At 39.8% G+C, this 27589-nt stretch overlaps 4 protein-coding genes and 1 pseudogene across 5 annotated transcripts; all 5 read left to right on the forward strand.

Moving 5' to 3' along the window:
* The first annotated feature begins 2808 nt into the window (after nt 1–2808).
* Nucleotides 2809–5593, forward strand: LOC140759600 (G-type lectin S-receptor-like serine/threonine-protein kinase At2g19130). The gene has a single exon (XM_073096204.1). The coding sequence runs from the start codon at nt 2839–2841 to the stop codon at nt 5290–5292; it is 2454 nt and encodes an 817-aa protein (XP_072952305.1). The 5' UTR covers nt 2809–2838; the 3' UTR covers nt 5293–5593.
* A 3592-nt stretch (nt 5594–9185) lies between these two features.
* On the forward strand, nt 9186–12049 carry LOC140759070 (G-type lectin S-receptor-like serine/threonine-protein kinase At2g19130). The gene has a single exon (XM_073095536.1). The coding sequence runs from the start codon at nt 9305–9307 to the stop codon at nt 11759–11761; it is 2457 nt and encodes an 818-aa protein (XP_072951637.1). The 5' UTR covers nt 9186–9304; the 3' UTR covers nt 11762–12049.
* A 2524-nt stretch (nt 12050–14573) lies between these two features.
* LOC140759442 (G-type lectin S-receptor-like serine/threonine-protein kinase At2g19130) lies at nt 14574–17223 on the forward strand. The gene has a single exon (XM_073096011.1). The coding sequence runs from the start codon at nt 14575–14577 to the stop codon at nt 17023–17025; it is 2451 nt and encodes an 816-aa protein (XP_072952112.1). The 5' UTR covers nt 14574; the 3' UTR covers nt 17026–17223.
* Nucleotides 17224–20357: 3134 nt separating this feature from the next.
* Nucleotides 20358–23121, forward strand: LOC140758712 (G-type lectin S-receptor-like serine/threonine-protein kinase At2g19130). Of its 2 annotated transcripts, XM_073094971.1 has the most exons (2): nt 20358–20602; nt 20849–23121. In XM_073094971.1, exons 1-2 carry the CDS (start codon nt 20422–20424, stop codon nt 22876–22878), a joined length of 2211 nt encoding a protein of 736 aa, XP_072951072.1. In that variant the 5' UTR covers nt 20358–20421; the 3' UTR covers nt 22879–23121. The 2 variants fall into 2 exon arrangements, with proteins under 2 accessions (XP_072951072.1, XP_072951071.1); XM_073094970.1 differs by having other exon boundaries at nt 20358–23121.
* Nucleotides 23122–23910: 789 nt separating this feature from the next.
* LOC140759423 (G-type lectin S-receptor-like serine/threonine-protein kinase At2g19130) lies at nt 23911–26726 on the forward strand (annotated as a pseudogene).
* Nucleotides 26727–27589: the final 863 nt, after the last annotated feature.

Consider the following 27589-nt stretch of genomic DNA (forward strand, 5'->3'; position numbering starts at 1 on the left):
ATATTAGTGATAAAAATAAATTTAGAGGAATAAATGCAGACCCATATCAATAGATATATACCATTTAGCAAGAAAGTTCGTTCATAAGTTAAAAACGAAGGTAATAAAATCACAATCTATAGGTCTTTTTCATATCAATTTTATTCATATTATATATGTTAGGTTTTTATTTATTGGTAATTGTATATAAAATATTCTAAGTGTATTTTTTATATGTATATAAGCTTTACACAAGTCTAGATTATCTCTGGTTTGAAAAATTGCAAGATTATTGGAGAAAAGCCGTTGAGTTCACACCGCGTTCGAATGCGAAATCTGCGTTCACACAGACAGAGAGCCGCGTTCACAAACGCATTCGAACGCGGGTACTGCGTTCACACAGACAGTGAGCCGCGTTCACAAACACGTTCGAACGCGGGTACTACGTTCACACAGACCGAGAGCTGCGTTTACAAACACGTTCAAACACAACTTGAAGAATTCAAGCTGTTGCGTTCGAACGCACTCGAGCCCGTTCGAACGCACCTGAGATTAAGTTATGCCGTTCGAACGCACCCGTGCCACGTTCGAACACATCTATGAAGTTTGTAATTTATTGGATTTTCGTGAGTACGGATAAGACTTAGATTTGACTCTATCTTGGAGATCATATATAAGGATTGTGATGCTCTAGCTCTAGGGTGGTTGAAGAAGCATTATTGAAGGAGACTTCTTGAGGCTACATCGGTTTTTTAACTAACAAGGTCATTCGCATCTACAAATCTTAATCTTTCATCTTAAGGGCTATCTAGACGAAAGATCAATCTCGAGGGCTATTGAGATTGGATTTCAATCACAAGAAGTAGTGAATCGTAGGTTCTAGCGATCAAGACTGAGAGGAACAAAGTCGTTTGGATTGACGGGTTATTTTGTGAGTCAGTCTTGTAACTGCTACTATCATAGTGATTGGTTTTGATCCGAGTTTGGATTCGTGGTTTTTTCCCGTTTGGGTTTTCCACGTTAAAATCTTGGTGTTCATCTCTACTTTCGTTTTTAATATTTCTTCCGACTTTTACTTAAGCGAACGAATGATATCATTGCCTAAAGGTTAGATACATACGTGTGTCTAGGAGTTTTTTCAATATAGATATTAGTATATCTATGATGTATAGAGTGTGCCACTTCATGCGTAACAAGAATTTTCTATACGTGTTGAGCTACTAACTTTTCTATTGCCCTTCGCGCGATGGCCATAGATTTTATCGCTAAATCTAAGCCTAAGGTGATAGTTCTAATTCCTGCAAGGAGGGAATTGCCGTTAGGCACCATAACTACAAAACCGACTCTATTTATCTCACCAAATTATTTTATCATCGAAGACATTAGACTGCCAAAACTAAGCCAAGCCCAAGATGAGAAATTGCCGTTAGGCACCCTAACTACAAAACCGACTCCATTCATCTCACTAAATTTTTTATCATCAAAGACATTATTTCCACGTTTCCATTGCCTCTCATGCAATCGGATTGCCAAAACTAAGCCAAGCTCAAGGTGATAGTTCTGATTCCTACGGGGAGAGGATTACCGTTAAGCACCCTAACTACAAAACCGACTCGATTTACCTCACCAAATTTTTTATCATGGAAGACATGATTTCTACATTTCCAGATGCACCATTGCAGATCAGAGAACATAAAAGTCCACATCAAAGCTGCAATCATAGAAGACACCACCAGAAACATTCAAATGTATAGTGTTGACATTACTCCTACTTATTATTAGATTAATAGAAAAAAATATTGCCGATATCATTGACCATGACTTTGCCTTCCAGTTGGAAGAATTTTAATAAGCAACATACCTAAATTGTGTACCAGAACACAAGGGAAAAAAGACTTCTCAATAGTCTTAAATTTTGACAAGATAAGTTGTATAGCTAATATGGGCTGATATAAAAAAATAATATGCATACAAAAGTTAAAAAAAAGTACACTAATCCCTCTATTATTATCACTATTAAAGAGGATAGCATCAGAGGTAGGTATCCAAGGGAAACATTAACAGGGATTTATATGAATGCTCATAAATATAGATTAGGATTGATAACAATAATACAGTAATATTGATCTAAGAATTTAATGGCAGTACTTTTCCACATGTTTTCCAGCCAAAATGTTTGATTTAGTAATGAGGGGAAAAAAAAAGAATCTCTTCCACTCGCCACAATGGACCGGGAAGTTGACATCCTACAAAGGATGACATCACACCGTTGATTATTCGATCCAACGGTCCTGATTGGGTAACTTGTTTTTGGTCCTCAGTAGGGTCCACAGCAGAAGGGAGGGAAGGAAGGCTTCATGCGACTCGGCAGAGGTTTCCAATATCGGAGCCGGCTTTTGTTGACATTAAATGCAGGGCACTTGAAGTACAAAGGGACTCGTTGAATGACCCCATGGAAGTGACCCAGAGAAATGTATGGATGGGTCCCGCATTTGGAAGTTTTGTTTTTCTCGTTCTTAACTGTTGTGTTTCATTGGAGAGTTGCTTATGACGGTCTCATAGAAGGACTCGAGGCAGGATTCGCTGCAATTAAGGAAGAACGGAAGTTAGCGCATCCGGAGTTGAGTAGGAAGAAAAAAAAAGTATATTTCACCCCATATTTGTTTGTGTATTTATTATTCACACCTTATATTTTGCATTTCCAGTTTTCCACCACGCAATTTTGAAATACAACAGAATTCATGAAAATATAGGGAGCACAATGAAAATTGTCTCATTATAGCCGTATGTAATAAATTCCTGCAATTTAATATAGTGGCCATCTTCTTCCTTCTCTCCTCCCAGTTTGTTTCCCCAAAGATGGTAGCTTCAAGCAATCCATGGCGCAGTTTCTTCTTCTTCTCCATTCTTATTCTTATCTTCCAACCTCCTCTCCTCCTTGCAACTGACACCATCTCTTCCAATCAATCTCTCTCCGGGAGGAACCAGATGCTCATCTCCCAAGGTGGCAAATTTGCTCTCGGCTTCTTCCAAACAGGTAACTCTTCCCAAAATTCGTACATAGGAATCTGGTATAACACCATCTCAAAGAAAACACCAGTTTGGGTGGCAAATGGAGAGAACCCAATTGCGGACCCCTCGTCCTCTGAGCTCAGAATCTCTGATGATGGCAACCTTGTCCTCCTTAACCAGTCCAAGTCCATAGTTTGGTCTACAAATGCAAATATAACATCCAATTCCTCTGTCGCTGTGATCCTTGACAGTGGAAATCTTGTTTTGAGAGATGGGTCTAACAGTTCTAAGGTTTACTGGCAAAGTATAGACCACCCAACAAACACTTGGCTTCCTGGATCCAAGCTTGGGCTCAACAAGGTGAGTGGAGTTGACCAGAGGCTTAGTTCTTGGAAGAATTCAGAAGACCCTGCTCCTGGGATCTTCTCCCTTGAGCTGGACCCAAATGGGACAAGCCAATACTTCATACAATGGAACAAAACTAAGACTTATTGGACTAGTGGGACTTGGAATGGCCAAATTTTTAGCTTGGTCCCGGAGATGACAGAGAATTATATCTACAACTTCCAGTATGTGAACAATTCAGAGGAGAACTACTTCATATACTCTGTCAAAGATGACTCAATCACCACCCGATTTATCATGGATACCACTGGCCAAATCAAGCAGCTGACTTGGATTGAGACTACACAGGAATGGATACAGTTCTGGTCCCAGCCAAGAGGTCAGTGTGAAGTTTATGCTCTATGTGGGTCTTTTGGACGCTGTAATGAGAATGCATTACCCTACTGCAACTGCTTAAAGGGGTTCAGGGAAAGGGATGCAAGTAGTTGGGCTTTGAGTGATCAGAGTGGGGGATGTGTAAGGAATTCTCCATTGCAATGTAGCATTAAGAATTCTGGGATGAAGACGGAGAAGGATAAGTTTTATACTATGGATAGCGTGAGATTGCCTGATAATTCTCAGAGTTCAGATGCTAGGACTGCTGAAGACTGTGAATTGGCTTGCCTAAGCAACTGCTCTTGTACTGCCTATTCCTATGCCAGTGGATGCTCTCTATGGTATGGTGACTTACTTAATTTACAAGACCAATATAATGGCACTGGGGGAGGAACTCTTAATCTTCGCCTCGCTGCTTCAGAGTTCCCTAGTTCCAAGAGCAACAGGGGTCTTGTAATTGGTTTAGCTGTTGGTGGAACTGCAGCAATTCTTACTTGCCTCGCAGTTATTTTCATCCTAGTTTGGCGACATCGGAGACAAAGGCTTCAAAGAATACCAAAGATAGCGGGAGGTGCTCTCGTGGCATTTCGGTACAGCGATCTGCAGCTTGTGACGAAGAACTTTGCAGAGAAATTGGGGGGAGGTGGCTTTGGTTCTGTTTTCAAGGGATTATTACCTGATTCAACTGTAATAGCTGTGAAGAAGCTTGAAGGCCTTCATCAGGGAGATAAGCAGTTCCGAGCTGAAGTGAGCACGATCGGAACAATTCAGCATCTTAACTTGGTTCGACTTCTTGGGTTTTGCTCTGGAGGAACAAGAAGGCTACTGGTGTATGAGTACATGCCAAATGGTTCACTCGACATGCAGCTGTTTCAGAACACACCGACGGTCTTGGACTGGAAAACCAGGTACCAAATTGCTCTTGGAATCGCAAGAGGACTAGTCTATCTGCATGAGAAGTGCAGGGACTGCATCATACACTGCGACATTAAGCCAGAGAACATTCTCTTGGATGCATCCTTTGTTCCAAAAGTTGCGGATTTCGGATTGGCGAAGCTTGTAGGCCGAGATTTCAGCCGAGTTTTAACTACACTGAGAGGAACAAGAGGTTATCTCGCACCGGAGTGGATAACCGGCGTTGCTATCACTGCAAAAGCTGATGTTTATAGCTACGGCATGATGCTTTTCGAGATTATATCTGGCAGGAGAAACACAGAGCAAGGGGAGGAAGGGAGAGCATCTTTCTTCCCTACACTTGCTGCAACCAAACTTATGGAAGGGAATCTAGAGGGCTTGTTAGATCCCAGGTTAGATGGTGGTGCCAACTTTGAAGAGCTTGAAAGAGCTTGTAAAGTAGCATGCTGGTGCATTCAAGACGATGAGAGTTCTAGGCCAACAATGGGTCAAATTGTCCAAATTCTTGAGGGATTTTTGGAAGTTAACATGCCACCGATTCCACGATCTCTTCGAGTTCTTGGAGAAACTCCAGATTACATAAATTTCTTTTCAGACATGTCATCAAATCAAAGTTCTCAGGTGCGGAGTACCACTTCCAATAACTCCCAAGCTAAAAGCATGTAGGCAATCAGGTTTAAGTACCCGAGGATGAGGCCCTATACGCGTCTATATACTATCTAAGTGTATTCATGTAAACTTATAAACTTCAAGCTGCTCATCATTTAATCTTCTTGCATATATTTTAGATAGTAATCACCATAAGAATCATTTGCTCTCATATGGCAGTTGTCCAGTGCGGAGTAGTGTAGCACTTATTCTACTTTTTCTAATGTAATATGATGAAGATCCTCATTCGTACTCATTTGTAAATAAAGGTTGTATCATTTTGAGTACATTCACATGTATAGAATTATCTTGATCTCAATAGACGGTACTGTATTTCCTTATGCTGCATGATGTTTGTCATTTGTTAGCTTCCCTTTGTAAAGGTGAAATAACAGCATTTCGTTTACTAGTTAAGTTGATTTCAGCTTCTTATAGTTTCATTTAATTGTCCAGCTTGATAGTAGTGAATGCCTCTGATTTTTTTTCATTGTTATTATTGACAAATATAATATACTAGCTTATATTCGTCTGACATATTAATTGTTTCAGACTGACAGTGTTGTTCTGTGTTAAGCTATAAAAGTGAGCCCAATGTGAGTTCTAACATGTAAGTAAAAGAGTACTTAGTTGACAGGGTTAGCATCGAAAATTATTAATGAAGCTATATATCGCGAGCTTGCTAATGGAGGCATACTAAACCATTTGAGATATGAACTTTCAGTTAGGATCTTCAATTTGCCGTGCAGGGAAGGGCAGGCTTTAGTCCCTGAAACTATCATTTTCAAATTATTATTTTCTCTGTCTTTCCTTTTTTTTAAGTAAGAACATTATTGGAGTTCTTCAAGCCCTTAGCCACATGGTTGAATTAGTCTGTTGATCAAGAATCTAGTAGCTTTTGGCATATTTATAGAATTCTTACTTGGATAAACTGTTGGAAAGTGTTTTGAATCATAGATAGAGTAGCAGATATATTTGTTTTTGCTTCCAGTTGAGGTTGTACATAGATGATTCTTTTTGCTCAAGTGGCATGTATCTTCTTTGATATATATCGAATTCAATTGCCAACTTGTTCTTTGATTTGTTCTCTTATTAGATGAACAGTATACTCTCAGCATTTGTATCTGCTATCTGATGTTTTACAGTACGGCTGAACCCAATATTTATAAAAGAATGGTAGATGTCAATGACTTGAAATGGGTAATTTCAGAACAACAGCAGCCACCAAGCTTTCAGGAGTGGCTACACCATTTAACCTCCTGCAGTTGAAGGCTCATGCTGCCGTCCTCAATTGCATCCTTCTACTCCAGCATGTTTAATAGAAATCTCTTTTGGTTGGGTTTCTAGGCCAAATCCATCTCTTGTGTGATGGTTCGCACCACCCCGCTGCCGATGTGGTCTCCGTCGACTTCCTCGGCCTTCTCTTTCTTCCCCAGCTTGCTATCCTTTGTATGATTTTTTTCCAATCTTGCGGCAAGCATGCCATAGTTTGTGATTGACCGTCGACGATAGTGATTGCCGAGGTAGTTTTCCCTCAAAGGCCCAACCTGGTTGCGGGCGTGTGGACTATGGAGCCTAACTCTATTTCTTTGGGTTGTTGTAGGCATAATTAATCATGTTTTATTTTTTGGGGGTATTTTGGTAATTTTACTAAAATATATTATATTGCAGCATATTTTATAATTTATCGAGGAAATTGGCATTCCATTTTTTTGAAAAGAAAGTCTTTAGATTGATTGATCATATCATTCATTTCAACCAACCGTTACAGCTTAATACATAAGAAAAGAGAGGGAATAGGGCAAGAGCCTTGAAAACAAGCCCACATTTGGCTATATTATAGACCGAATAATAGTAAAAGCAAGTATCAAACTAAACACTCAAGCACAATAATAAGAGAGGAGATAGAGTAGACAATTTAGAAGCAACTCTCCCGCTTGGTTAACCAGTAGCAGTATAGATAGATTAGCACGAGCTTTGAAAGACTACGCACTCAACCAAAGAGCAAGCCCCAATAGAAATGTAGTTCGACAATGCTTACATCCATAGGCCGTGCAAAAATTTAATACACTAGTGGAGATACAAAATATAAATATTTCTAAGCCTCGAATCTCCTCCCAACACAACAGAGGTGTGCTCTCTCAAAGCCCTCACCTCTTGCTACAAAATCCTCTATTTAATGCCCTAAAAACTATCATAATGGTATTTATTGGTATGACTTATGAGTATGATGAAACGATAATACAAATCTTCTTGGGCTTGGGCGTTCGAAAGCCATGGAGCTCGTTCAAATGCTTGCGGTGAGCAGGCAACTTCAAATTCTTAGCCTCAAGCTCAAGCTCATTAAAATGGCCTTTTCAAATTTGAGCCAAAAACAATAATTACTTGATACATATTATACCATACAAAAAGGATATTGATGCACAAGAGGCACTAAATATGTGAGTAGTATGATATATTATTATATGCATAATATTTATTACATTCTTATTCTTAATGTTATGTGCTTACTATATTTTTGATGATATGATCCATGTATCATAAATCATGTGTGCTTTAATAATGATGAATATGGAATGACAATTATGATAAGAACTTATGCATCGGAGGTAGAAGTCATACATCTAATAATACCCAATGAGTAAAATAAGAGTGTACTTTTGAGTTACGTGCTATTGATTTCGCTACAAGCAATGATAATAGAGATATGAGATATCGAGGTGGATATAGGCTACCACTAGAGTCCTTAGTTCGATGGCTACGAACAATCAGTTATATACAGTGTCTCAGTCATGTACGAGCAATGTTATTGTTAGTTATCTATCTATTATTTTTTACAATTTGTATTTACTCTATGTGATTTATAACATGTAATGTGATTGCTCTATGTGAACTTATGGTATAATAACTGTTAATTAGTTATGCTCTCTATGAGCCTATAATATGACATATAATTGCATAATATGATATAATAAGTCATTAATAAATGATAAATGAGATTTGCCTACTAATTATTTGTATTTTATCTTGCTATTACTACATTTTACATTATATTTTTAGACTATTCTTGATTACACTTATTAAGTGTTACGGTCATCACTTTTTAGTGAAATGTGTCACTGATTTAGAGGAGTTTGCTACTATTTAATTATTAATTATTCTATATTAGGAAACACTATTCTAAATTAGAATCAAATTATCCTTTACTTTAGATTTGAAATACTATCCAAATTATTCTACACATACAAAATTATAATTTTACTTTCAATTTAATTAAAGTTATTTAAAAAAATCATATATGATCCCCATATATCTCCATCCACGTATCTCATTATACAAATAACTTAATTATTTTTCCTAATTTTTCTGTTCTATTTTTTCACATATCTCGTTTCGACTACCACTTGCCTATCTCATTGTATATTTACAAATATGCATTGCTTAATTATAAGAGAGCACTTTAATCTAAATTTATAGATCAAATCAATGTCATTTGAGTAAATTTTTCTATACTCCTTGACTGTTTTGTGGTCACCGGCGAAGAAAGTCATTGTCCGCGTCCATAACACGCTCAAATCATAATCATTAGTCTCGAAATGTATGACTTTCTAGGCACGTTGGAATTCAATTTTTTTTTTCAGCCATATGTTTGATTTAACTAGGGAAAGAAAAATATCGCTTTACCGTTGCTAGAACGAACCAAGAAATTGACATCCTACGAAGCATTATATCACACCATTGATTCATTCGATCCAACGGTCCTGATCGGAGACCCGGCTATCTATAGGGGGTCGTCACTCGTCCGTCCTATCCAAGTCCCCCACGTAGATGAGAATTTCCGACTCTTCTTTGTGGCCATCAACAAATTCCACAGTCCGCACTAGATGGAGGAAGACTTCATGCAAGAAAATAACCACATTTAAATGACCCAAAGCAATGCGAGCGCGGGTCCTGCATGTAGAAAAGTATTGTTATTGGAGCCCTTCATAGGAGCTACCTTCTTCTTTCTCTCGTCCCATTTTGTTTCCCAAAGATGGTAGCTTCAAGCAATCCGTGGCGTACTTTATTATTCTTCTTTTCCGTTCTTATTCTTCTCTTCCAGCCTCCTCTCTTCCTTGCAACAGACACCATCTCTGCCAATCAATCTCTCTCGGGGACGACCCAGAAGCTCATCTCCCAAGGTGGCAAATTTGCTCTCGGCTTCTTCCAAATAGGTAACTCTTCCCAAAACTGGTACATAGGAATATGGTACAATACTATCTCACAGAAAACACCAGTTTGGATTGCCAATCGAGAGAAGCCAATTGCAGACCCTTCCTCCTCTGAGCTCAGAATCTCAGATGATGGCAATCTTGTGCTCCTCAACCTGTCCAAGTCCATAATTTGGTCTACAAAAGCAAATATAACATCCAATTCCTCTATTGCTGTGATCGATGACAGTGGAAATCTTGCTTTGAGAGATGGGTCTAACAGATCTAAGGTTTACTGGCAAAATATAGACCACCCAACAAACACTTGGCTCCCTGGATCCAAGCTTGGGCTCAACAAGGCGAGTGGAGTTGATCAGAGGCTTATTTCTTGGAAGAATTCAGAAGACCCAGCTCCCGGGATCTTCTCCCTTGAGCTGGACCCAAATGGGACTAGCCAATACTTCATACAATGGAACAAAACTAGGGACTATTGGACTAGTGGGGCTTGGAATGGCCAAATCTTTAGCTCGGTTCCAGAGATGACAGCGCGTTATAACTACGACTTCCAGTTTGTGAACAATTCAGAAGAGAGCTACTTCACGTACTCTGTTAAAGATGACTCAATCACCTCCAGACTTATCATGGATATCTCTGGCCAAATCAAGCAGTTAACTTGGGTTGAGACTTCACAGGAATGGATACTGTTCTGGTCCCAGCCTAAAGCTCAGTGTGATGTTTATGCTTTATGTGGGTCTTTTGGAAGCTGTAATGAGAATGCATTGACCAACTGCAACTGCTTAAAGGGATTCAGCGAAAGGGATCCAAGTGGTTGGGCTTTGAGTGATCAGAGTGGGGGATGTGTAAGGAATTCTCCATTGCAATGCAGCATTAAATATTCCGGGATGAAGACGGAGAAGGATAAGTTTTATACTATGGATAGTGTGAAATTGCCTGATAATTCTCAGAGTTCAGATGCCAGGACTGCTGAAGACTGTGAATTGGCTTGCCTAAGCAACTGCTCTTGTACTGCCTACTCCTATGCCAGTGGATGCTCTCTATGGTATGGTGACTTACTTAATTTACAAGACAAATATAATGGCACTGGGGGAGGAACTCTTAATCTTCGCCTCGCTGCTTCAGAGTTTCCTAGTTCCAAGAGCAACAGTGGACTTGTAATTGTTTTGGCTGTTGGTGGAACAGCAGCAATTCTTACTTGCCTCGCAATTATTTTCGTCCTAGTTTGGCGACATCGGAGACAAAGGCTTCAAAGAATACCAAAGACAGCCGGAGGTGCTCTGGTGGCATTTCGGTACAGCGATCTGCAGCTTGTGACAAAGAACTTTGCGGAGAAATTGGGGGGAGGTGGCTTTGGTTCTGTTTTCAAGGGATTATTACCTGATTCAACTGTTATAGCTGTGAAGAAGCTTGATGGGCTTCATCAGGGAGAGAAGCAGTTCCGAGCTGAAGTTAGCACGATCGGAACAATTCAGCATCTTAACTTGGTTCGACTTCTTGGGTTTTGCTCTGGAGGAACAAGAAGGCTACTGGTGTATGAGTACATGCCAAATGGTTCACTCGACATGCAGCTGTTTCAGAACACACCGACGGTCTTGGACTGGAACACAAGGTACCAAATTGCTCTTGGAATCGCAAGAGGACTAGTCTATCTGCATGAGAAGTGCAGGGACTGCATCATACACTGCGACATTAAGCCGGAGAACATTCTCTTGGATGCGTCCTTTGTTCCAAAAGTGGCGGATTTCGGATTAGCGAAGCTTGTAGGCCGAGATTTCAGCCGAGTTTTAACTACACTGAGAGGAACAAGAGGTTATCTCGCACCGGAATGGATAACCGGAGTGGCTATCACTGCAAAAGCTGATGTTTATAGTTACGGCATGATGCTTTTCGAGATTATATCTGGCAGGAGAAACAGAGAGCAAGGGGAGGGAGGAAGAGCATCTTTCTTCCCTACACTTGCTGCAACCAAACTTATTGAAGGAAATCTAGAGGGCTTGTTAGATCCCAGGTTAGATGGTGATGCCAACTTTGAAGAACTTGAAAGAGCTTGTAAAGTAGCATGTTGGAGCATTCAAGATGATGAGTTTTCTAGGCCAACAATGAGTCAAATTGTCCAAATCCTAGAGGGATTTCTTGAAGTTAACACGCCACCGATTCCACGATCTCTTCGAGCTCTTGGAGAAAGTCCAGATTACATAAATTTCTTTTTAGACATGTCATCGAATCAAAGTTCTCAGGTGCGGAGTACCACTTCCAGTAGCCCTCAAGCTAAAAGCATGTAGGCAATCAGTTTTAGTATTCGAGGATGTGGCCCTATATGCGTCTATATACTATCTGAATAAGTGTATTGATATAAAATTATAAACTTCAAGCTGCCCATCATGTAAGCTTCTTCCATATATTTTAGACAGTAATCACCTTAAGAATCAGATGCTCTCGTATGGCCGTCGTAGAGTAGTGTAACACTTATTGTACTTTTTCTAATGCATCAATACTCATTTGCAAATAATGGTTGTATGTATCTTTTCCTTATGCTGCATGATGTTTGTCATCTGTTAACTTCTCTTTTCTCTTTGTTGAAGAGTAATAACAGCATTTTGTTTAGTAGTTAAGTTGACTTCAGTTTCTTATAGTTTCATTTAATTGTCCTGCTTGATAGTGGTGAATACCTCTGATTTTTTTCATCGTTATAATTGACGAATATAATTGTTTCAGAATGACTGTTGTTATATGTTAAGCTATAAAAATGAGCCCAATCTGAGTTCTAACGTGTAAGTAAAAGAGTACACCTTGCCTAGTTGCGAGAGGAAGCCTAGTTGTGCGAGGTGGCCGGCAGTGAGAATCCACATGCCTCGGTCGCCTGGCAACTCTATCCACGGGGGCACCGAAGGAAGCCATCGAGGGCATCCTCGCGAAGAGAGGAAGCTTGTCGAACTGATGTGGCAAGGCACGAAGTCGCTGGCTGGCTGAATCATGGCGAGAGCGAGAAGAGGAAACACTGGTGGAATCAGACTAATTGTAAATCCGACTTATTTGGAGAATGAAGGAGCTCCGATGCTTCGATCCACGGGGTCAGCTATTCGGCGAGATAGGAAGAAGAAAGAGGGAACACCAACTTCGGGTGAGAAGAAGGAAAGAAAAAGAAAAAAAAATGAAAAGGAAAGAGAGAGAGAAGAAGAAAAAGATAGGGGAAGAGAGAAAAGTGGCGCACATGTGTGCTTTTAAACTCAGCGCACATGTCGGGCACATGTACACCATTTTTTTTTTTGGATGTTACAAATTTTATGTTTTGTAAGTATCAAATACTTGTTCAACATTAGTTTTCGTCAAATTTTGGACTTTCGTAATCACGAAAGTCCAAAATTTGCATATTACGCAGGTGCGTTCGAGTGCAACCTGAGTGCGTTCGAACGGGCCCAAGTACGTTCGAACGCAATGGCTTGATTTTCACAGGTTGCGTTTGAATGTGTAAAAACATTCCTCTATATGTGTGAATGTATGTAGGGTGCGTTTGGATGGCCCTTAACTGCGTTCGAACGACAGAAACAACATTCTTTTTATGTGCGAACTCCTACACACGCATTCGAATGTCCCGAACGAGTTCTCTGTATGTGTAAATGCTTGTGCTCGTGTTTAAACGGCCCGAACGCGTTCTCTGTACGTGTGAACGCCTGTGTTCGCATTAGAATGGTCTGAATGCATTCTTTCTGTATATGTGGACTCTTGAGAGCGCGTTCGAATGCGGTGTGAACACAAAAACCTTTCTCCTTTGATTTTCCAATTTTTCAATCCAAATACTTTCTAGACTTATATAAATGCTCATTTACATGTATAAAAATACTTAGTATATTTTGTACATAATTACCGACACTAAAAACCTACCACTATAATCATGCGAATAGAAAGTGCCTCTAACGCGCTCAAATCCTAATCAAAATTCTCATGTCGATCTTTAATTTTTCCTGTTAAATGTTTGCTTTAATGAGGAAAAAAGTTCTCTTTACCTTCGCCAAAAAGGACGAGGAAATTGACGTTCTAAGAAGCGTTACATCACACCGTGATCGGAGAACTCTATTTTGTGGTCCTCCAACAGATTACACAGCAGAAGGAATGATTTCATGCAGCTCAGGAATTTGACAATCCGAAGACAATTAGAAAAGCATGCGTGGGTTCAACATTTGGAAGTCTTATTATTGGTCCGGCAGTGTCGCCGCTACATGCAGAAGCCTGGGCACTTCGAATGGGGCTGAGTCTTCTCCGGGCAGAGTAGCCGGTGGACGTGGAGGTGGACGCAGAAGTCTCGGTGAAGATACTGAAGGAGGAAACACCGTGTCCTTGGCAGATCACAAGTATCATTCGCGAGTGTAAAAACCAAATGGGAAGAATTGTGGAGTGTACTGTAGGGCACGTAGGAAGAAGATGTAACAGGTTGGCCGATTGGGCGACGATGAGGGGACTGGGTGCAACCCGGGTCGGAACGATTCGACAGGGGGATCCAATCCCTCAAGAATTGTATGATTTGGGAGAAGTGGGCCTAAACCCACCGGATGTGTATGCTTTGGGCCAAGTGGGCTTAAACCCACGGGAGCCAATCATCAATAGCTAAATACAGCTCATTCAATCAAAAAAAAAAGTCTTATTATTGGTGGAGCACTTGTTGTGTTTAGACTTACTTCTAGATAGGATTCTCTTCAACAAAGGAAGAAGGAATTTGTCGCTTCTAGAGTTGATTAAGAATAGAAATATTATGTTTCACCTTTCACCCCCTATGTCTTTATGAATTTATGATTCACATCTTATCTTTTGCATTTACATTAGGAAACTCGGGTTTTGATATCTTTTCGGATTTTTTTTTTAAATATCCTTTCCTATATCTCTAAAGGGTACTTTAGAAAATCTAAATGGAATATTCTTTTTTCTTATATATAAAAAAATATATAGTCCAATAAATCACGGAGTAACTATAAATTTATGAAAATATAGGGAGTAAAATGAAAAACTTCTCCAGATAGCTATATATTATATTCCTGCATCCTGACAATTTGATATAGTGGCCATCTTCTTCCTTCTCTCCTCCCAGTTTGTTTCCCCGAAGATGGTAGCTTCAAGCAATCCATGGCTCACTTCCTTCTTCTTCTCCATTCTTATTCTTCTCTTCCAACCTCCTCTCCTCCTTGCAAGTGACACCATCTCTTCCAAACAATCTCTGTCCGGGACCCAGAAACTCACCTCCCGAGGTGGTAAATTTGCTCTCAGCTTCTTCCAAATAGGTAACTCTTCCCAAAATTGGTACATAGGAATCTGGTATAATACTATCTCAGAGAAAACATCAGTTTGGGTTGCCAATCGAGAGAACCCAATTGCAGACCCTTCCTCCTCTGAGCTCAGGATCTCCGATGATGGCAACCTTGTCCTCCTCAGTCAGCCCAAGTCCATAATTTGGTCTACAAATGCATATATAACATCCAATTCCTCTGTTGCTGTGATCCTTGACAGTGGAAATCTTGTTTTGAGAGATGGGTCTAATAGTTCTAAGGTTTTCTGGCAAAGTATAGACTACCCAACAAACACGTGGCTCCCTGGAACCAAGCTTGGGCTCAACAAGGTGAATGGAGTCGACCAGAGGCTTCGTTCTTGGAAGAATTCAGAAGACCCAGCTCCTGGGATCTTCTCGCTTGAGCTGGACCCAAATGGGACAAGCCAATACTTCATAGAATGGAACAAAACTAGGGTCTATTGGACTACTGGGATTTGGAATGGCCAAATCTTTAGCTCGGTCCCAGAGATGACAGCGCATTATAACTACGACTTCCAGTTTGTGAACAATTCAGAGAAGAGCTACTTCATGTTTTCTGCTAAGGATGACTCGATCACCTCCAGACTCATCATGGATATCTCTGGCCAAATCAAGTTTTTGACTTGGATTGAGACTTCAAAACAATGGACACTGTACTGGTCCGAACCAAAAGCTCAGTGTGAAGTTTATGCTCTATGTGGGCCTTTTGGAAGCTGCAATGAGAATGCATTACCCTACTGCAACTGCTTCAAGGGATTCAGCGAAAGGGATGCAAATGGTTGGGCTTTGAGTGATCATAGTGGGGGATGTGTAAGGAATTCTCCATTGCGATGCAACATTAAACATTCTGGGATGAAGACGGGGAAGGATAAGTTTTATACTATGGATAGTGTGAGATTGCCTGATAATTCTCAGAGTTCAGATGCTAGGACTGCTGAAGACTGTGAATTGGCTTGCCTAAGCAACTGCTCTTGTACTGCCTACTCCTATGCCAGTGGATGCTCTCTATGGTATGGTGACTTACTTAATTTACAAGACCAATATAATGGCACTGGGGGAGGAACTCTTAACCTTCGCCTCGCTGCTTCGGAGTTTCCTAGTTCCAAGAGCAACGGTGGACTTGTAATTGGTTCGGCTGTTGGTGGAACTGCAGCAATTCTTACTTGCCTCGCAGTTATTTTCCTCCTAGTTTGGCGACATCGGAGACAAAGGCTTCAAAGAATACCAAAGACAGCCGGAGGTGCTCTCGTGGCATTTCGATACAGCGATCTGCAGCTTGTGACAAAGAACTTTGCGGAGAAATTGGGGGGAGGTGGCTTTGGTTCTGTTTTCAAGGGATTATTACCTGATTCAACTGTAATAGCTGTGAAGAAGCTTGATGGCCTTAATCAGGGAGAGAAGCAGTTCCGAGCCGAAGTGAGCACGATCGGAACAATTCAGCATCTTAACTTGGTTCGACTTCTTGGGTTTTGCTCTGGAGGAACAAGAAGGCTACTGGTGTATGAGTACATGCCAAATGGTTCACTCGACATGCAGCTGTTTCAGAACACACCGAAGGTCTTGGACTGGAACAAAAGGTACCAAATTGCTCTTGGAATCGCAAGAGGACTAGTCTATCTGCATGAGAAGTGCAGGGACTGCATCATACACTGCGACATTAAGCCGGAGAACATTCTCTTGGATGCATCCTTTATTCCAAAAGTGGCTGATTTCGGATTGGCGAAGCTTGTAGGCCGAGATTTCAGCCGAGTTTTAACTACACTGCGAGGAACAATAGGCTATCTCGCGCCGGAGTGGATAACCGGTGTGGCTATCACTGCAAAAGCTGATGTTTATAGCTACGGCATGATGCTTTTTGAGATTATATCAGGCAGGAGAAACACAGAGCATGGGGAGGGAGGGAGAGCATCTTTCTTCCCTACACTTGCTGCAACCAAACTTATGGAAGGGAATCTGGAGAGCTTGTTAGATCCCAGGTTAGATGGTGGTGCCAACTTTGAAGAGCTTGAAAGAGCTTGTAAAGTGGCATGTTGGAGCATTCAAGATGATGAGAGTTCTAGGCCAACAATGGGTCAAATTGTCCAAATCCTAGAGGGATTTCTTGAAGTTAACACGCCACCGATTCCACGATCTCTGCAAGCTCTCGTCGAAAGTCCAGGTCACATAAATTTCTTTTCAGACATTTCATCGAATCAAAGTTCTCAGGTGCGGAGTACCACTTCCAATACCTCCGAAGCTAAAAGCATGTAGGCAATCAGTTTTAAGTACCCGAGGATGAGGCCCTATTACGTGTCTATATACTATCTAAGTGTACTCATGTAAACTTATATACTTCAAGCTGCTCATCATTTAAGCTTCTTGCATATATTTTAGATAGTAATCACCATAAGAATCATTTGCTCTCATATGGCAGTTGTCCAGTGTGGAGTAGTGTTGCACTTATTCTACTTTTTCTAATGCAATATGATGAGATCCTCATTCGTACTCATTTGTAAATAATGGTTGTATCATTTTGAGTACATTCACATGTATGGAATTATCTTGATCTCAATAGACGGTACTGTATTTCCTTTTGCTGCATGATGTTTGTCATTTGTTAACTTCCCTTTGTAAAGGTGAAATAACAGCATTCCGTTTAGTAGTTAATTAAGTTGATTTCAGCTTCTTATAGTTTCATTTTATTGTCCAGCTTGATGCCTCTGCTTTTTTTCATTGTTATTATTGACAAATATAATATTAGCTTATATTCGTCTAACATTCTAATTGTTTCAGACTGACAGTGTTCCTATGTGTTTAAGCAACGAAAGTGAGCCCAATTTGAGTTCTAACATGTAGGTAAAAGAGTACTTAGTTGACGTGGTTATCATCGAAAATTATTAATGAAGCTATGTATCGCGAGCTTGCTAATGGAGGCATATTAAACCGTTAGAGATATAGTAAACTGCATCATTATTTGCAACAATGATGAAAAATGAACTTTCAGTTAGGATCTTCAATTTGCTGTGCAACGAAGGGTAGACTTTAGTCGCAGAAACTATCATTTTCAAATTATTATTTTCTCTATCTTTCCATGTTTGAAGTAAGAACACTATGGAAGTCCTTCAAGCCCTTAGCTACATGGTTGATTTAGTCTGTCTACCAAGAATCTAGTAGCTCTCGGCATATTTATTGAATTCTTACCTGGATAATATGTTGGAAAGTGTTTTAAATTATAGTCAGGACCCAGACATACCACAACAAACTATCAAGATATAACTAAAACAACTAATACAAGAGTACGCTCTGATTTGACTTGTATTATACAAATCATCGTCTAATATAAAAGAGTACAAATATCAAATACTGGTACAACTCAATTTCTATATAAATTATCATCTATACCGTGTCGCATCTATAGCTCACCTCATCATCGCTTTAAAATATCTTCTCAAGATATCTCGAGTCGCTATCACATACTACATATCTGAGGGGTTAGAAAAAAAATAAAGGAGTCATGAGCAAAAGATTCAGTGAATAGACTTTACCCCGAATTAGTGATGCCAAACAGAGAGTAAATCATGTACTGGATAATATGAATCAGAAAGAGCATCATGTCATGAACGAGTATATGAATGTATCCTCAATAATACATAAATGAAAAGTAAATAACATGTCATACTGATAAAAGTATATAATCCTCGATAATGAATAAACAAATCTCCATGTCATATGATCATCATAACTCTCTATCAAATATGACACATGATGCATGTCGACCATGACCATACTATAATATCAAATGCAACCATATATGATGTATATTGACCACTTACATTTTATATTACTCGTAGATTACACTTGTTAAGCGTAAAGCTCATCACCTTTTAGGAGAATGTATTACACATCTAGAGGAGTTCTACTAGTTTATTATGGAGTAGTGCTGCTATTTATTTATTAATTATTTTTATTTATATTATTTATATTTATTGGTACTAGGGGTGAAAACGGATCGGATACGGATTGGATAGTGCTCAACCCATATCTAGACCCGTATTTTTAGTTCGGATACGGATTCGAATACGGATATTGGACGGATAGTAAAATTTAAAACCATATCCTAACTAAACGGATATGGATAATTTTCGGATAAAGGATCGGATGTTAAACGGATATTGATTGAATTTAAAATAATTATAATTTTTTATTTAAATATAATTAAAACAAAATTATTAAGAGTTTTACAACAAATAATTTTTTTGTATGTCAAATATATAAAATTAGAGAAATTAATCTTTATAAATAATATATAACGTATTATTAGTAATAATATTAATATTTACTATTTAAATAAGTAAATTAAAAACTATAAATCATTTAAAAAAATATGCGGGTAAACGAATATCCGATATCCGTATCCGAACCCGAAAAATATATCCAACTCGTATCCGAATCCGTATCCGAATCCGTATCCGAATTTTTTTCAAAAATTCCATCCGTATTCGAATCTAAATCTGAATCGGATAGAAACTTTTTATCCGAATCCGATTCGAGTCGGGTCAGATAGCGGGTCAGGTCGGAGTTAATCCGACCCGTTTTCACCCCTAATTGGTACTCATGGTGGGCTTGATATTTTTGATTTGTATAAACATGTAGTTCTGGAGACTTATTATGGCCTATATTTTACATTGAACTTTTTTTCTTGTTTAGCTTATGAAAAATATTAAGTGACAAATCACGTGAATATAAAGTTATTTAATTAATTTTTGCTCCTATTTGTATTCTACCTCAAACTTTATGGCACATTGAAAGTAACTATTATACTACTATTCTAGATTACAAGTAAATACTAAAATTTCGTATTCTAGATTACAGGTACAAATTTAATTGTTAGAATTATAGTAGCTACTCTAGATTTTTCCTTAATCCCATAGCAAGTTATTTTAAACATTATATATGATCTTTCCACCACCCATATATCTCCGTTCAATCTTTTTATATATATCTTGCCTCCTACCATCTATCTATCTATCTGTCTCATTATATATTTATACTCCTATCACCTATTTTTCTCATTATATATTTATATAATAACACTGTAATTTAAATTTATAAATCAAGTCAATGTCATTTGAGTTAATTTTTTTTAACTTGTTTACTGTTCCTGTGGTCATGGGGATTGAAGTGATGGTCAATAATCTCGATATGCGTGACTTTCCATGCATTTTGGTCTTCATCTTTTTTTTTTCCAATCAAATGTTTGATTTAACGAGGGAAAGTAATATCTCTTTTACCTTTGCTAGAACGGAACCAAGAAATTGACAACCTGCGCAGCGGTTACATCACACCGTCGATTCATTCGTTTCAACGGTCCTGATCGGAGACCCCGTCCCATCTGAGTCCCCAGTATACTTGAGAATTTCCGAGTCTTCTTTTGTGGTCATCCGTCGATACATTCCACACCAGACGGAGGAAGACTTCATGCAAGAAAACGACCCAAAGAAATGCAAGCGTGGGTCCCGCATTTAGAAGTCTTGTTATTGGAGCCCTTCCGCGGACCTAGCCGTTGGGTTTCATTGGAGACTTACTTCTGGGTAGGATTTCTCTGCGACCAGTTTAATATATAGGAGCTACCTTCTTCTTTCTCTCGTCTTATTTTGTTTCCCAAAGATGGTAGCTTCAAGCAATCCGTGGCGTACTTTATTCTTCTTCTTCTCCGTTCTTATTCTTCTCTTCCAACCTTCTCTCCTCCTTGCAACTGACACCATCTCTGCCAATCAATCTCTCTCGGGGACGACCCAGAAGCTCATCTCCCAAGGTGGCAAATTTGCTCTCGGCTTCTTCCAAATAGGTAACTCTTCCCAAAATTGGTACATAGGAATATGGTACAATACTATCTCACAGAAAACATCAGTTTGGGTTGCCAATCGAGAGAAGCCAATCGCAGACCCTTCCTCCTCTGAGCTCAGAATCTCCGACGATGGCAATCTTGTCCTCCTCAACCAGTCCAAGTCCATAATTTGGTCTACAAAAGCAAATATAACATCCAATTCCTCTGTTGCTGTGATCCTTGACAGTGGAAATCTTGTCTTGAGAGATGGGTCTAAAAGTTCTAAGGTTTACTGGCAAAGTATAGACCACCCAACAAACACATGGCTCCCTGGATCCAAGCTTGGGCTCAACAAGAAGAGTGGAGTTGATCAGAGGCTTATTTCTTGGAAGAATTCAGAAGACCCAGCTCCTGGGATCTTCTCCCTTGAGCTGGACCCAAATGGGACTAGCCAATACTTCATACAATGGAACAAAACTAGGGACTATTGGACTAGTGGGGCTTGGAATGGCCAAATCTTTAGTTCGGTCCCAGAGATGACAGCGGGTTATAACTACGACTTCCAGTTTGTGAACAATTCAGAAGAGAGCTACTTCAGGTACTCTGTTAAAGATGACTCAGTCACCTCCAGATTTATCATGGATATCTCTGGCCAAATCAAGCAGTTAACTTGGATTGAGACCTCACAGGAATGGATACTGTTCTGGTCACAGCCAAGAACTCAGTGTGAAGTTTATGCTCTATGTGGGCCTTTTGGAAGCTGTAATGAGATTGCATTGCCCAACTGCAACTGCTTAAAGGGATTCAGCGAAAGGGATGCAAGTAGTTGGGCTTTGAGTGATCAGAGTGGGGGATGTGTAAGGAATTCTCCATTGCAATGTAGCATTAAGAATTCTGGGATGAAGACGGAGAAGGATAAGTTTTATACTATGGATAGTGTGAGATTGCCTGATAATTCTCAGAGTTCAGATGCTAGGACTGCTGAAGACTGTGAATTGGCTTGCCTAAGCAATTGCTCTTGTACTGCCTATTCCTATGCCAGTGGATGCTCTCTATGGTATGGTGACTTACTTAATTTACAAGACCAATATAATGGCACTGGGGGAGGAACTCTTAATCTTCGCCTTGCTGCTTCAGAGTTCCCTAGTTCCAAGAGCAACAGGGGTCTTGTAATTGGTTTAGCTGTTGGTGGAACTGCAGCAATTCTTACTTGCCTCGCAGTTATTTTCATCCTAGTTTGGCGACATCGGAGACAAAGGCTTCAAAGAATACCAAAGATAGCGGGAGGTGCTCTCGTGGCATTTCGGTACAGTGATCTGCAGCTTGTGACGAAGAACTTTGCAGAGAAATTGGGGGGAGGTGGCTTTGGTTCTGTTTTCAAGGGATTATTACCTGATTCAACTGTAATAGCTGTGAAGAAGCTTGATGGGCTTCATCAGGGAGAGAAGCAGTTCCGAGCTGAAGTGAGCACGATCGGAACAATTCAGCATCTTAACTTGGTTCGACTTCTTGGGTTTTGCTCTGGAGGAACAAGAAGGCTACTGGTGTATGAGTACATGCCAAATGGTTCACTCGACATGCAGCTGTTTCAGAACACACCGACGGTCTTGGACTGGAAAACCAGGTACCAAATTGCTCTTGGAATCGCAAGAGGACTAGTCTATCTGCATGAGAAGTGCAGGGACTGCATCATACACTGCGACATTAAGCCGGAGAACATTCTCTTGGATGCGTCCTTTGTTCCAAAAGTGGCGGATTTCGGATTAGCGAAGCTTGTAGGCCGAGATTTCAGCCGAGTTTTAACTACACTGAGAGGAACAAGAGGTTATCTCGCACCGGAGTGGATAACCGGCGTGGCTATCACTGCAAAAGCTGATGTTTATAGTTACGGCATGATGCTTTTCGAGATTATATCTGGCAGGAGAAACAGAGAGCAAGGGGAGGGAGGAAGCGCATCTTTCTTCCCTACACTTGCTGCAACCAAACTTATGGAAGGGAATCTGGAGGGCTTGTTAGATCCCAGGTTAGATGGTGGTTCCAACTTTGAAGAGCTTGAAAGAGCTTGTAAAGTAGCATGCTGGTGCATTCAAGACGATGAGTTCTCTAGGCCAACAATGGGTCAAATTGTCCAAATCCTAGAGGGATTTCTTGAAGTTAACACGCCACCGATTCCACGATCTATTCGAGCTCTTGGAGAAAGTCCAGATTACATAAATTTCTTTTTAGACATGTCATCGAATCAAAGTTCTCAGGTGCGGAGTACCACTTCCAGTAGCCCTCAAGCTAAAAGCTTGTAGGCAATCAGTTTTCGTATTCGAGGATGAGGTCCAACATATATCTATATACTATCTGAACAAGTGTATTGATATTAAATTATAAACTTCAAGCTGCCCATCATGTAAGCTTCTTCCATATATTTTAGATAGTAATCACCTTAAGAATCATATGCTCTCTCATATGGCAGTTGAAGAGTAGTGTAACACTTATTGTACTCTTTCTAATGCATAAATACTCATTTGCAAATAATGGTTGTATGTATCTTTTCCTTATGCTGCATGATGTTTGTCATCTGTTAACTTCTCTTTTCTCTTTGTAAAAGAGTAATAACAGCATTTTGTTTAGTAGTTAAGTTGACTTCAGTTTCTTATAGTTTCATTTAATTGTCCTGCTTGATAGAGGTGAGTGAATACCTCTGATTTTTTTTCATCGTTACTATTGACAAATATAATACTTGCTTATATTAGTTGACATTTTAATTGTTTCAGAATGACAGTGTTGTTATATGTTAAGCTATAAAAATGAGCCCAATCTGAGTTCTAACATGTAAGTAAAAGAGTACTTAGAAATTAAAAATCTTGGCTCAGTGGCTTTTCTCAAATTTTTCCATATATTTTCTTTCCTACCATCCACTTAACTTATTTTATATTTACAAGTATGCGTTACATACTTTTAACCAAATAATAAATTTCTAAATAAAACAAGAGCTTTTTAATTTAAATTTATATATTAAATCAATGTCATTTGAGTTAATATTTTGCTTCTCATTCTCATTGTTGTGGTCATGGGCATAGAAAGTCATCGTTTGAGTCAATAACATGTTGGTCTTCATTATTTTTCCAGTCAAATGTTTGATTTAAAGAGGAAAAAAATATCTCTTTACCTTTGTCAGAAGAAATTGAGACGAAGTGTTACATCTCACCGTTGATTCATTCGATCCGACGGTCCTGATCGGCGACCCTAATACCATATAGCTGAGAATTTCCGACTCTTCTTTGTGGTGGTCAACAAATTCCACAGCAAGAGGAAGACTTTGAAATTTTAACGCCACTCGGAAAGTAACCCATTTGAATGACTCAAAGAAACGTAAGGGTAGGTCCCGCATTTGGAAGTCTTGTAATTGGAGCTAACCGAGGGGTTTCATTGGAGACTTACTTCTGGGTTAGGATTCTCAGCAACCAATAAAAGCACACGGCGAACAGTAAATTCATGGAATTATAGGGAGAAATGAAAATTTCTCCAGATATTAATAAAGTAGCTACCTTCTTCTTTCTCTCGTCCCATTTTGCTTCCCCAAAGATGGTAGCTTCAAGCAATCCATGGCGTACTTTATTATTCTACTTCTCCGTTCTTATTCTTCTCTTCCAACCTGCTCTCCTCCTTGAAACTGACACCATCTCTTCCAACCAATCTCTCTCCGGGACCCAGGAGCTCTTCTCCCAAGATTACCAATTTACTCTCGGCTTCTTCCAAACAGACAACTCTTCCCAAAATTGGTACATGGGAATCTGGTACAGTACTGTCTCACAGATAACATCAGTTTGGATTGCCAATCGAGAGAACCCAATTGCAGACCCTTCCTTTTCTGAGCTCAGAATCTCCGACGATGGCAACCTTGTCCTCCTCGACCAGTCCAAGTCCGTAGTTTGGTCTACAAATGCAAATATAACATCCAATTCCTCTGTTGCTGTGATCCTTGACAGTGGAAATCTTGTTTTGAGAGATGGCTATGACAGTTCTAAGGTTTTCTGGCAAAGTATAAACCACCCAACAAATACTTGGCTCCCTGGAGCCAAGCTTGGGTTCAACAAGATGAGCGGAGTTGATGCTTAGTTCTTGGAAGAATTTAGAAGACCCAGCTCCTGGGATCTTCTCTCTTGAGCCGGACCCAAATTGGACTAGCCAATACGTCACACAATGGAACAAAACACGGGACTATTGGACTAGTGGGGCTTGGAATGGGAAAATCTTTGGCTTGGTCCCAGAGATGATAGCGGGGGCTTGGAATGGGCAAGTCTCTAACTCGGTCCAACAGATGACGGGGGCTTATAACTACGACTTCCAATTTGTGAACAATTCAGAAGAGAGCTACTTCACGTACTCTGTTAAAGATGACTCAATCACCTCCAGACTTATCATGGATATCTCTGGCCAAATCAAGCAGTTAACTTGGACTGAGGCGTCACAGGAATGGATACAGTTCTGGTCCCAGCCAAAAGCTCAGTGTGATGTTTATGCTCTATGTGGGCCTTTTGGAAGCTGTAATGAGAATGCATTGCCCAACTCCAACTGCTTAAAGGGATTCAGCGAAAGGGATGCAAGTGGTTGGGCTTTGAGTGATCATAGTGGGGGATGTGTAAGGAATTCTCCATTGCGATGCAACATTAAACATTCTGGGATGAAGACGGGGAAGGATAAGTTTTATAGTATGATAGTGTGAGATTGCCTGATAATTCTCAGAGTTCAGATGCTAGGACTGCTGAAGACTGTGAATTGGCTTGCCTAAGCAACTGCTCTTGTACTGCCTACTCCTATTCCAGTGGATGCTCTCTATGGTATGGTGACTGACTTAATTTACAAGACCAATATAATGGCACTGGGGGAGGAACTCTTAACCTTCGCCTCGATGCTTCAGAGTTTCCTAGTTCCAAGAGCAACGGTGGACTTGTAATTGGTTCGGCTGTTGGTGGAACTGCAGCAATTCTTACTTGCCTCGCATTTATTTTCATCCTAGTTTGGCGACATCGGAGACAAAGGCTTCAAAGAATAACAAAGACAGCCGGAGGTGCTCTGGTGGCATTTCGGTACAGCGATCTGCAGCTTGTGACAAAGAACTTTGCGGAGAAATTGGGGGGAGGTGGCTTTGGTTCTGTTTTCAAGGGATTATTACCTGATTCAACTGTAATAGCTGTGAAGAAGCTTGATGGCCTTAATCAGGGAGAGAAGCAGTTCCGAGCCGAAGTGAGCACGATTGGAATAATTCAGCATCTTAACTTGGTTCGACTTCTTGGTTTTTGCTCTGGAGGAGCAAATAGGCTACTGGTGTATGAGTACATGCCAAATGGTTCACTAGACAAGCAGCTATTTCAGAACACTCCGACGGTCTTGGACTGGAACACAAGGTACCAAATTTCTCTTGGAATCGCAAGAGGAGTAGTCTATCTGCACGAGAAGTGCAGGGACTGCATCATACACTGCGACATTAAGCCGGAGAACATTCTCTTGGATGCATGCATCCTTTATTCCAAAAGTGGCTGATTTCGGATTGGCGAAGCTTGTAGGCCGAGATTTCAGCCGAGTTTTAACTACACTGAGAGGAACAATAGGCTATCTCGCGCCGGAGTGGATAACTGGTGTGGCTATCACTGCGAAAGCTGATGTTTATAGCTATGGCATGATGCTTTTCAAGATTATATCAGGCAGGAGAAACACAGAGCAAGGGGAGGGAGGGAGAGCATCTTTCTTTCCTACACTTGCTGCAACCAAACTTATGGAAGGGAATCTAGAGGGCTTGTTAGATCCCAGGTTAGATGGTGATGCCAACTTTGAAGAACTTGATAGATCTTGTAAAGTGGCATGTTGGAGCATTCAAGACGATGAGTTTTCTAGGCCAACAATGGGTCAAATTGTCCAAATCCTAGAGGGATTTCTTGAAGTTAACACGCCACCGATTCCACGATCTCTTCGAGCACTTGGAGAGAGTCCAGATTACATAAATTTCTTTTCAGATATGTCATCGAATCAAAGTTCTCCTATGCGGAGCGACGCTTCCACTAGCTCTCAAGCTAAAAGCCTGTAGAGCGTAGACAATCTGTTTGCATTATAAATACTTCCTATTTCATTATGTTTTTAATCAATTTGTTTTAAAAGTTTCTCACAACTACACATGCGAAAGAATTGAATAATTATGTTATACCTATTTTGAAGGTGTTTTTCTCTCTAAACATTACATAGAAAAGAAACCAAAGTACTAAAAATACATGTTCTCTCAGTGTCATACTCCCGTTTTAATGCGACAACTTTAATGAATGGATTATTTGAAGGCATACTTCATTTCAAAAGAGATACACAAGAGATAACATTCATTGCTATTTTAAAGATATTCAACCAATCACAATGAGAAACGCATGCATCATGATCCTAATATAATCTTTATTCCTCGCTAGTATTGCAATCGTTCATATCTTTCTCAATAGTATAGTTTAAGTGCACAAGGGTAAGACTAGAAACTCTAATTGCTGTTGTCTTCCCTTCCCATTGAGCGCTAATTTTTATCCTTAATTTTTCTTCATAAATTTTGTATGACCCGCACAAAACATGTGCCCCTTACACGGGTAGAACTCACGTGATTATTACATGACCTACTGGTCAATGTTTCGACACAATATATAAAAGAAAAACCCCACATTTCCATAAATACTACAGACAGAAGAAGCCCGAAACACCAAGGTCATAACAAGCCCAAAATACATATCCATAAAAATATAAATCAATGCCCATGTAGAAGCTATAATCTATTTAACTTAATTTACATGAATAGAATAAGATAAGAAATAGAAGATTAATTACTAGTCTTCGCTAGATCCTCCACGGCCTCGTGGTTATCTACTAATTTGAAAATAATTTCACCAAATAATGATAAGCATAAAGCTCAACAAGTATCCACTGCTATAGTTTAAAAATAGTGCAATGAATAATACAACAATAAGTAAATATAATATGCGCATCATG

This window comes from Typha angustifolia, chromosome 4 (assembly GCF_048772165.1).
Source record: "Typha angustifolia cultivar Huaian chromosome 4, ASM4877216v1, whole genome shotgun sequence".
Classification (NCBI taxonomy): domain Eukaryota; kingdom Viridiplantae; phylum Streptophyta; class Magnoliopsida; order Poales; family Typhaceae; genus Typha; species Typha angustifolia.

Excerpts from the sequence above, each read along its gene's own strand:
- LOC140758712 (XM_073094970.1), top strand. The coding sequence starts at position 20,422 with ATGGTAGCTTCAAGCAATCCGTGGCGTACTTTATTCTTCTTCTTCTCC.
- LOC140759442 (XM_073096011.1), top strand. The coding sequence starts at position 14,575 with ATGGTAGCTTCAAGCAATCCATGGCTCACTTCCTTCTTCTTCTCCATT.
- LOC140759600 (XM_073096204.1), top strand. The coding sequence starts at position 2,839 with ATGGTAGCTTCAAGCAATCCATGGCGCAGTTTCTTCTTCTTCTCCATT.
- LOC140759070 (XM_073095536.1), top strand. The coding sequence starts at position 9,305 with ATGGTAGCTTCAAGCAATCCGTGGCGTACTTTATTATTCTTCTTTTCC.